Raw genomic sequence first — 11,586 nt, 5'->3', positions numbered from 1 at the left:
TACTTGACACTTGGGTCTTATACATGAAAGACTCTACAATAATAGGTAAAACTAGAAAAATGACGTGCAACTGTGCAACACATTGCTTTTCCTTCTGTTGCTTCTTTTTAATCTATTTTCTGGAGAAGAAAAAAAAGAAAACTGAACTCGACACACAGATCATGGTCTTTATTTCAAAAATGTTTCAAAGCCAGAACTGGTGTGATAAAATAATACAAAAAAAATGGAAGAATGGCAAAAAAAAATTGTTTTATAGCAGGCAGGAGTCCCAGTGGGTTCCCTCAGGGTGTGTTGTGCTTCAGCTGGTCCAGTTTGCGTTGCAGCATGTTGTAGTTGTCTCTGGTCCCAGGAGCCTCAGGGTCCAACTTTAGAGACAGCTCATAGTGTTTCTTTGCCAGCTCCAGCTTCCCCCAGCGATGATACAACACAGCTAAAGGAAAAAATAAAGAGAAGTCGTCTTTCAGCTGATAAGCTGCAACAGAATTTTATTGATTTATTGCATTCAATGCGAGGAGGCTGGAATGCATGAATACAATTTTGCTTTGCAATTCCTCAAAATCTCACAAAACTGTAAAAATCAACATTGCAGTAGCCTTACCTAAATTGCCATGGCAACTAGCAGCATTTGGGTTGATCCGAAGGGCGTGAAGAAAGAAGCCCTCTGACTCCTGAGGAAAAAAAAACAAAAAAAAAACAAAAACAGAGTGGGTATGGGGGGGGGGCATACTGTATTATTTTTACTAATCAGAGAAATTCTCCACTTCTGACTTCCAGCAAACGCAGAACACGGTACAAGAAATAAAATCTCTGACACGCATGAAAAACGATCTGAGTTTGCATGTGGAAACTATGTTGACTAACCTTGTATTTCTGTAATTTCCCCAGGACGTTGGCCAGTGAAAACATGATCGTGTGGTCATTGGGGAGGAGCCTCAGAGCCTCTCGGCCGATCAGCTCTGCTTGACCCAGGTTGCCTTGAAGACAGACCGGAAAATTAGCAAAAATGCCAGACATTAATATTAAATGATACCCATGGAATACCTACAGCTACAGGCACATGCTCACGTTTATTTTTAGCTTAGTTTGGAAAAAGCAGATGACATTTATGCATTAAAGCTGCTTCACCATTTAACTGTAAATATGTTGCCTCACATTAAAGCGTTTCACTTTAATAAAACCGCAAATTTCTTAAAAAAAAAAAACAAACAAAAAAAAATTGAATTCCTGCTTTATTTGTCAGCAGCGTCTAAAGCAGAGTTTTTCCTTCTCCGCACACAGGAGTGGTTTAGTCCCCTAATTAAGGTTGAATGCAAGGCCCACTGAGTTATTGATCTCTGTCACAGATCTGTCTGATGTCTGGCCAGAAATGGAGAAAGAAGAGACCGACAGACAGGAGAGACAGAGGCCAAACCAATGGCAGTCATGTCCTGAGTCATGGCCTGTGCCCTTCAGACACAGCTTGCCACAAATGCGTGCATGTGTGGCTGTGCACGTCTGCCTTAATTTGCTCTGATTCGGTCTTCTGTTTGTGCAAATGGTTAAAACGAGAAAAAAAAAAGAGGTGAACAGCAAAGAAAAAGCAGCATTCCTAAATCTTCACTATTTCAAAATGACACCTATTGTTCTTCTTTTCTGTCTTTTTTTTGTGTGGTTTAGTGGGGAACTGGGGAGATGGGGAGAATAATTTCTGTCAGATTTGGGGAACAAATGCGGTGGGGGAACTCTGAGGGGGCGCTGTTCTGGCTGTGCTTGCCCTCGTTTGATCAGAAACATACTGGGCCCTGATTGGACGGATCCAGTGCCCTCCTGGGAGACTCCGCCCCCGCGGGAGCAGCTTCTGACAAAACGGCTCGAGCGTTTGGAAATCAGAGCATTCTCCACACGGCAGGGAAGAGTGCCTTCAAAACTCACAACACAAAGCTTTAATACATAAATTTCAAGCATTGCTGATTCCTGCTCTTCCGGTCTAATCTTGTTGGCCATTTAGATTTTCTGCCTTCGGAAAATAAAAAGCTGTTTTTTTTTTGTTTTGTTTTTCTGGCTGATATAGCTGGAATAAAACTGCACACACATTACAAAGTTCTGGGATTGTGAAATGACTCATAAAATCAACTCCAGTTTAGAATCAGTGGACATGACTTCTTTGTTTTTAACAAGCAACAGAATTTCTCCAGTGAAAAAACCAGAGCAAACAACAGCAAAGTGTTTTGATGAAATGTGAATACTAAGATGCATGTGTGTATTTTATTTGCTCTTACCTGTATTGTCAAGCAGAATTACCATATTGTTCCAAGCCAGGCTGTGGTCCGGTTTTAGCACAGTTGCATTCCTCCATGCATTCAGAGCATCTACATGTCTGTTCTGGTCAGCATACTATCATGAAAGAAATAGTTTAGTGAGAGTTTGCACATATATATTTATTTGGTCCACAAGTGGAGGATTGCTGTGATGTTATTTTGACGTGTGCATTTGAACGCAGCAGCTCACCAAGCGCCCCAGATTGTAGTAACAGTCTGGGTATTTTCTCCGGAAACGGATGGCGTTCCAGTAGCTCTGCTCTGCCTCCTCAAACTTCCGAAGGCTGTTCTGAACTATACCAAGATTCATCCAGGCTGCAGCAAAGTCAGGTCTGCAGAGATTTAAAAGAACAACAAAAAAAACAAAGCTGTTTTCCAGGAAGCTCTGAAGACTAATAGCTTATGTGCACTGAGAAAAGCATTCTTTTATTTAGGACAACATACTGAATAGAAACAGCTTTAGACAACAGCTGCTCTGCTTCTACAAGTTCGTTCCTCTCCTTCAGGATGTTCCCCAGGTTGTTCATAGCGTGGACATAGGTCGGATGTAGCCTGAAAGCCACAAACAACATGCGACACAAGTCAGCTTCTTGTCCATCTGTTAGAGCTTGATTAAACTGCCGTGTGAGGAGGCATACCTGACTGCCTCTCTGTAGTACGCGATAGCAGCAGTAGTGTTCCCTCTATCAGCCAGGTTCTTCCCAACATTATAATGAACCTGAGGAATAAGTCATCAGAACATGGAGCTTTGGGGTTGTGGCTTAGCGTGCGCCTGTTATTTATTTCCGCACGTGACCGAAAGCAATTTCCTAACACAAAGTGAAGAGGCAGGAAAACACAAATGATCCGTTTTTACCTTGGCATTCAGTGGACAGACAGACAGGGCGCTGGTGAAAAGGCTTTGTTCTGACCGCCACTGGTAACTACGCAGGGCGCAGCGGACTACGTGAATACATAAGAGTGCGAGCGCCATGACATACAGCCATTTCTGGGAAAGGAAAGCAGGAAATATGAAAACAATAAGAAAATAGAGATTAAAGATGAATTTTCTATACAATAAAAAAAGGTCACATCAATCTCTACCACACCTACTGTTCTAACAGCGTCTTGGCTCAGTCATTACTTTCTTTTTGCCTCACTAATATACTGAATCATGAAGTGATCATACAGCAGAAACATCAGTGGATTTGATCTTTGCTGGAAGCAGGATTCATCAGTGTTTTGTTTACTGACTTTACAGTAGGGGTGGGAAAATCGAATCGAAAATCGGGAGTTTTTTGCTTCATAATTTTAAAATCAATTTTTTTGTTTAAAAAATTGATTTTTTTTCAAACAAATAAAAATAATCCATTATAAAATTTTTGTCATTTTTATTGTGTTTTATTGATCTTTTTACTTGTCTTCTTGGGCATTATAGCAGCAGAATGATAATCTGGCTACTGTGTTGTTTTTTTCTAATTTAAATCAAGAAAAATGATGAGCAAGTTTTATACATTTATTTTGTTTTTAATCTACAAAAATCAGCAATATCAAAGAATTGTGAGAATCGCAATTTTAAATGGAATCGGCACCCAAAAAAATCGAAATCGAATCGGGACAAAAGCATATCGTCACAGCCCTACTTTACAGTGACTGTTTCACCTTGCATTTGGTCCAGCGACAGCAGCAGTGTCCCAGTGAGTAGGCCAGCAGTAAGCAGTAGCCGGCCGACGACAGATAGAGCACTCGCTCAGCAATGACGAAGCCCACCCTGAAGAAAATGTTACAGGCAGGCAGAAAAGGGACCACAAGTAGCACCAGACCCAACGTCAGTGTCCTGGGTGGAAAAGGAGAGGTTCACACGCTGTAATAAGGATGTGTGACACTAATTGAAATCAAACAAACAAACGCAAAAAAAAAAAAAAAAATCACTGAATACAGAAAATGCGACACGTGAACCACACACATCCTGAGCCTACACAAGTTTGGTTACACTGCAGTGGGCGTGATACTATCATAATAATCGAGGTCAAGTCAAGAGAGGCCGGCATGTACTTCATTTCATTTACAGTAAGTGTGAGATGGCTTTGCTTGCTTACCTCCTCTTCTGGCTGTCCGGCGAACATAAAGCTTGGCTTATCAAGCCTATCAGGATGCACCAGAGCAGCAGCAGCCATACCATCCTCCAATCAGTGGCTGACTTAATGAGAGGCACACAGCCCATGGACCAATCAAAACATAGCCACCAGGGACACAGCAGCAGCCAGGCATTAAGAGAGTAGTAGTAATTGTAGTTCACGATCTGCCAATCAAAAAGGAATAGAAGTAGCGCAGAAGGGAAGGAAGCGGGAAAAGAGAAAGAGAAAAAAAAGTCATTCAAACTGTTTTTAAATCAAGAAGATTACACAAGTCAAACATGATACGAGTTTTACTTCAATTGCATGTTGGTTGATGCATAAAAGGTCTGAACTGATACTTATTAAACATGTGCATAAGACTGTGCTTCATTCTGGGCTTTTTTCTAAGAGGACATGCACCCAAATTCATCAGCAAATAACTCTTTTTTTTTTTTTTTTTTTTAAAATAGTGACTTTAATTATTCCAGAAAATAATTGCCTTACAACTGGAAAATCAGAATCCAAGCATTTCAGTTCTTACTCAACCCCACATTGCCCCCAATGTTTTTATCAGTGTGTGTTTATAAAAAGAAAGTACTGCACACAAAATGCATATACATGCTAAAAAGCACAATGTCAGCATCTGTGTATGAATGGCTGAACCTTGACAAGATTAAAACGTTGCTAAATAAACTATTCACCATTTAAACCATACTTACCCTAATATATATATTTTCTTCAAAAGAGGCAGGGTTGTCTACTTCGGTGAAAGCCGGTGGCCCTGTGCCCATGATCCTCCAGCGTGCATACAGCATCAAGAGTCCTCCAAGACCCATAAGAGCCAATCTTGTCAGCAGTCCCATTCGTAACATATCACTTAGCTGTCAGAAAAACATGTCTGACTATCACAGATGATTAAATAAAACCATGCTTGTTATTCACTTTAAGTAGTGTTTCGTCTATAATATACGTAAATTCCTATAAGTGCACGTAGGCAGTGTATGTGAAGTGACATTAATTATATTACAGATCACATAAATAATGACAGAGGAGAGGAAGAGGGTATATAAAATGTAACTCACATCAAGTGAATTCTTCCTAAAGAGCAGCCTCTGGGTGAGTTCATACACATTAATGTTACAGATCAAGACGATATCAAAAGCTGCATTCACACCCTGGGGGAAGATACACAGCGAAGATGAACAGCATTTTTTTTATCTTATATAGGTCAGTAACAGCAGGGATCTTTAACTAATTTCATATATGGTTTATGTTTTCCACACAAAGAAGAATTTCAAGACGTGTCACAAATCAAGCTGCATCTCCAGTCCCTCTTTTTTCCACATCCTGCGTGGGACGAAACCATCAACTCGAAAAGAAAATGGCTTTGCAAAAAGTCTTCATACCAAGACGGTAATGCCTTGTTCTTTACAGAGCATTGCAGCAGCACACAACAAGAGGCTGACCACAACCCACTGGACAGAAAACCTGTCATCTCGGTCACTCCCTGAGAACACAAAGCAAATAGTTGTGCAGGTTGTAGACAGGTTAGGATCAAAGCGTTGCTGTCCAAACGGGAGAATTTCGAAACTAGCGGCTCAATAAAGTTTGACACCAGCAGTGTAATTATGAGTGAGGATGGTGTTTTGTTCAACACAGCGTCGCTGTGCACCTAAAGAGCGTTTGTGCGCCATACGTACCTTTGTTAAAAGCTTTGCAGTAAGTGAGGAAAGAGAGCTGGAAGAACAGCGCACATAAAAGGTCAGCTCGGCCCACTACGCCCGCCACCTTATCGAGATGGAAGAGAATGGAGAGAAATTGCAAAAGATTAAAAGGCATGGCACACAAGCGTTTTTATTATACAGCTCTTCGTAAATGATCATAATTACAATTATTTTTGTTATACAGTAAATGCGCCATATTCCGTTCTGTTTTGCATGGTGAATGCAGCGTTAACTGGATGCTCGCGAACAAAAGTAGCAGGAAACTCTCATTACCAGCATGGCCTGTTGGTGTGTGTGCTCTATACAGTGTGTGGGTACAGTATGGCTGGCATCCTGGGGTTGCCTGCTTTGATACATACAGCAGGCCTAAGCCAACAGTCTGCCTTTCTCTCACCCCCCCAGGTCTCACCCAGTCCTTGCCCTGCATGATTAAAGAGAATGTAGAGGGGGAATTGCTGCCTTCCAGCCAAGCTTTACAGCAAAAAGACATATGCTGGCGGGTCAATAAGCATCCCAACACGGATAATAGTCAGGCCGTGCAACTGCACGCACCTTGGCCCCGTGTTCCCAGCTGAGACGGGGTTTTTGTTCTTGGCATGGAAGCACTGGATGTTTAGTATTAAAACCTCTGGACTTGTATGTCATGATGCTGTGTGCTGCCATAGGAAATTTACATTGTAAAGAAAAGTTTTTTTTTTGCAACCCCAAATTACTGTTACAGGACTATAATGGGATGCACAGGCACACAACAGTAAATGACCCAGTTCAAGTTCAAAGTTAAAAAAAAGAAAAGAAAAATGGAGCAAGAAAAACAAGTCATCAACTGGGTTATGATGAGAATAATGCTTATTTAAATGAGGTAATAACTGGCATGGCTTTAAAATTTATTCAGCCTTAATAAATAAAAACAAGCTAAGTACTAGGATCCCAAGACAAGAACAAAAGCCAGTTTGAAGCGGTTTCTTTTTCATTTTTCCTATTTTTCAGGTTTCATTAAAGCAATTTTGACCTAACACGACTAACACAACGAAACACCACCGTATGTGTATTTAGAAAACATATGAATGAATCATTTCTGGGTCTTCATGCAGAGTTCTTCCATCTTTTCAAAAAATTGCTGGCAATAATTGATCTGGGGGTTCGGGGAGAGAACGTTGCAATGCCAAACGGAACAAAGCGGGCAACATTTACTTCGACTTCTTTTGTTGCAGACCGTCAGCTTGTCAGCTGTTGACAACTTCATTCTGCTTTTGCATTGCAGGTTTGAAACACATTAAAAAAAAAAAAAAGATGGAAAATGTAGGTTTATTATTCAGGTAAATTAAAAATCTTAAGCAGTTATTATAAGCAGATGCTAACAGCAAGAGATAACGTTGATTCAATACATTGCTAGTATCAATGAAGTCTTTAAGTCTTTAAGGAGAAAAGAAAAGCTATTAATTAATCAAATATGTGAGGAAAAATCAATGGAATTATGAAAAACAATGTTCCACAAAATCAAAGTGGAAGGAATTTGTATATTGCATATGTATTTCTGGACACTGTATTATGTTATCAATCGATTCAAAGAGAAATTTTCTTTTACAATCCTTGGGAGATGGCACTGCATCAAGAGCAGTCGAAGCTTAGTAAAGCGCTACAGTATACAGTTACAGACATAAAAATGTGTACTGCAAAAAAAACAAACAAACAAACAAAAAAAACACCTAACTTTAACCTCGTCTAGAAGAAGCACTGACACTTCTAGGTTTGGAGGCCTCTTGGATTGACCATCACATGGTAGAAAGCATCTAAGATCTTATCAAAAGATGTGAACACAATGTACTCTGGGTAAAAAAGGATAAAAAGGGACCAGATGATTGTTAACAACAAAACCAAAAGCCTCGGTCTGGGATGGTTTGGGATTTGATCAAAGTCCTTGTCAATGGTAATTTACACTTTTGTCATGGCAGCATGAATGCAGAAAGATGCACTGAGTTTGTAAAGCAACGTGTGCAACCGGGAAGATGTTATCTTTACATGTGATTTCAATCTGGGCAATTCAAAAAGCTCATTAGGCACATATTGCACATCGCTGGTATGAAATAAGGAAAAAATTATGTTGAACTTGAAATGAAAAAATAGGAAGCAAAAAGTTAAAGAAACCATAAGGATCACTATGATTTCTGAGTTTTTCTGATTCTAATACCATTACAAACCAGAATAATTCCATAGTCCAACACTAGTCATCTAATTGTAACCATAATCAGGCAATAAATACTTGTCAGTCTGGTGTAAATTAGGGGCCAAAACATTACAAACCCTACAAAGTGTGTCTGAGCAGACTGTTAGTCAAACAGGTCAACGTATTTGAAGAGAAGGACACTGGACCTATTTGTGTGTTCTCAGACATTTCACCTCTCATCCATGCTGACAACTCCCCACCAGTTGATTAAATCTTGAAAGTACACTTAAATGGGAGATGAAACATCTTCAGTCACTCAAAAAAGTCCAATGGTCTTTTCTTAAAGCAATTAGGAGAGAGAAGAACCACTGCAGTACAGTGAGGCATATATGAGGTTCAAGTTAATTAAAATGAGAAAAGGTTTAGTAAGTATTCTGACTTTAATAATACTGTTCATACAAACGGAAAAATCCTAACTTGGATCATCTTTACTTACACTTTCTGTATGAACTGGGTGTGCAGCAAAGAAGATGGCAGCGAGCAAAGAAGTCTTAGGAGCGTGATTCAACGTCCGACCCTTCTCATCATAGGCCAGCCCGCCAATCAGTATAGAAAACACGTCAATCATAAGAGCGGATATGACAGCATGTAGGAGGATGTTCAGTACATGGAAACCAATGGGGTGAAGGCCTCCAGCTATGAGGTAGTTCAACCTGCAACAGCAAAAGAACACAACCCTGGTACTGAAAGTATTTCAGGTGGTAGTACAACTTCAATCAGGTATAAGTCTATAGGTCAGATGGAGAGCTGTGTTAAGACTAATGTGACATGATAATGCTATTACAAAAGGATGTAAAATTAGTATATTAGCTGTTTTGTAACACACGTACACACTGGGTGATACATGCATACATTTACAAAGACACTACAGCATATCCTGAAGTTCTCTTTATGTAACAACTCAAAGCAATGTTTGTGGGGTCTGGTCCAGAGATTTACTAGAGTTGACCTTGGACTTACGCAGCAAACAACAGGTGTTTATCCATGTAAGACGCCTTATCACTACTGGAAATAGTTGGCTTAGGCATGGGGTGGTAGGTACAGGACATAATATAAAAACTGTGCTGCACTTAAAGTGCTTTGTTATCTGGTCATAGACAAGAGAATCTCTTTCAGAAAAGTATATGACAAAAAGAACGATAAAAGAGTTAGCAGGGCACATAAAACCTAAAATTTGTGTTTCTATGAAAGAAAAAAAAGAGTTGTTTTTTTTTTTGTTTGTTTTTTTAAACATGTAACTAGATTGCCATAGAACTGGCAAGATGTCCGTATCCTGCATCTTGCCTCTCAGCTGTTGGGGTGGGCTCCAGCAGAAATACTTCAATATGGTCAACAGCCTGTTTTACGGTGGTTTTATTGTAAATAATAAACACAAAACTGACCAGTCAGTGAAATCAATGTTTATGTGATATCGACAAAACACTTGAGATATTTGGAACATGCAGGACAGTGACCCCTTCCAGACCAGCTCTACCTATCTCTATTGGGTGTAAAACTGCTCCAAAACATCTGGTTCAAATGACATGGATCCATCAGATTGTTGACAAGTTTTACATAAACATCCATAAACTTGAGTCAGACACAAAGTCAACAATCTGTGTACAGCTTGCTTTGTGTCATTGATTGCCAATTTAACCTATTATTGATTAAATGTTTCTGTTAACATTATCAGGAAAGCCAAAAGTACATTTCTTAAATATATAATAATGTCACAGGAGTGCAAATTGCACAACATATCCAGTGTTAGTTTTTTCTTTAGTTTTTTTTTTGTTTGTTTGCTTTTCACTTTGTTTAAATGAATCATGAAGTGATGTTCTGTTAAATGATCAGCAGGTGTTTAAAGAAGTCTTTGTTTAAGATAAGATAATGAGTGCATATAAGAAGAGATAAGCAAGATCTTTACCTAAATGTAAGGACAGTGAGCGGTCTGTACGATTTATGACTAGAGTTGCTACTCAGATTGCTCCCCCAGAAATCATTGCTCCAGATGTTGTTCAGGGGCGTAGTTGGTTTCAGGTCCTGCAACATAAAACCCATAAAATATAACTGAAGCCAAAGTGTAAATATACTGAATACTTTGTACATGTTTAAGGAGGGTTATATGGTGGGAAAAATAAACAGCAAAACTCACCTTGTTGTTGATAATTGCTTCAGAATCATCAAACACAAACTCTCCATCATAGCTGTTAAGAAAGCATAAGAGAGCTACAAGGGAGACGGTGACCTTGGCCTGAACTGGAGCAAGCTTTGGTAGGGGTATATGGTGATCCCAATAAACTTCAGTTAATGCCATAATGCACTGGATCTTTGTTCATTCAGTGTCATCATCTCCCTGAAGTCCAACTTATACGTTATAGATGCTGGTAATCGGTTCATTAAAACAGGGCAATTTTGAACCAAGTGCTGCATTCATACCTTATCTTTTCCCAGACATGGTCTGAGATATAATGCCCTGTGTTGCTCCTGTGTTTGCGGTTTCATCAGCTTGCTAACAAGTAAACGTCTCAGTCAAAAAAAGGAGGACGATAATCGTGCTTGTACACAAACTCAAAGTCCTGAACTTTGCTACAGATATAAGATAATCCCGCCGCCACAGTTTATAGTCAGTGTAAGGTCAAGGGTACCTTCATCTTTGTAAGCTAATAACGCTCAACTTAAGCATCTCTCGTTAGCTGGTGCTAATTCCATCAGTATATGCTGTTAAAATAAGACATGTGCATGGTATTAATGATTTGGACCCTTTTGCCGACTATTAAAAATGTTTTACCACGAGGAGAGATTTATCTGTCACAAAGGAAAGTCCTTGCGTGGGGATAGCGTGCTCTCGGCTGTAAACAAACACAAACGCTAAGGGTACAACACTTCCTGGACGGCGTCGCTATCACGTGATCCATTTCAGCCAATTACAGAAACTGAATAGATTACAGCCATATGAGTGGATCACCAGCGGGTCTGTGTGACAAGAAGGTGAGCCCCATAAACATCATACGGATACTAGTAATGTTTATATGATGTCTATGGTGACCCCTCATTCGTTGATGCTTCTCCAGTCGTTTCGTTGCACTTAGTTAAAAGATTTTTGTCGGAAAAAGAAAGTTATTTTGAGTATTTTTCCCCCCCATATCTCTTGGGATAACTGATTCAACAAATTAGATTGTATTAGATTGTAAAGAACTTGGTTTAAAATATATATATATTAGTATTATTATTATTATTATTGCAGCCATCTGCTGGGGTAGTAGCAT

General features: G+C 39.6%; 1 protein-coding gene across 1 annotated transcript; it reads right to left on the bottom strand.

Moving 5' to 3' along the window:
* Window positions 1-230: 230 nt before the first annotated feature.
* tmtc4 (transmembrane O-mannosyltransferase targeting cadherins 4) lies at window positions 231-11,175 on the bottom strand. Its single transcript, XM_079253697.1, has 17 exons — window positions 10,473-11,175; window positions 10,245-10,360; window positions 8,778-8,994; window positions 6,094-6,181; window positions 5,800-5,900; window positions 5,476-5,568; window positions 5,113-5,274; window positions 4,376-4,578; window positions 3,939-4,113; window positions 3,154-3,285; window positions 2,936-3,015; window positions 2,742-2,849; window positions 2,488-2,629; window positions 2,259-2,373; window positions 862-974; window positions 599-668; window positions 231-430 (listed from the first exon to the last, which is right to left on the bottom strand). Exons 1-17 carry the CDS (start codon window positions 10,632-10,634, stop codon window positions 282-284), a joined length of 2,226 nt encoding a protein of 741 aa, XP_079109823.1. The 5' UTR covers window positions 10,635-11,175; the 3' UTR covers window positions 231-281.
* Window positions 11,176-11,586: the final 411 nt, after the last annotated feature.

The sequence above is a fragment of the Telmatherina bonti genome (genome assembly GCF_933228915.1).
Source record: "Telmatherina bonti genome assembly, chromosome: 15".
NCBI classification, from domain to species: domain Eukaryota; kingdom Metazoa; phylum Chordata; class Actinopteri; order Atheriniformes; family Telmatherinidae; genus Telmatherina; species Telmatherina bonti.
The sequence above is the reverse complement of the archived record's forward strand: the minus strand, read 5'-3'. Positions and strand labels throughout refer to the sequence as shown.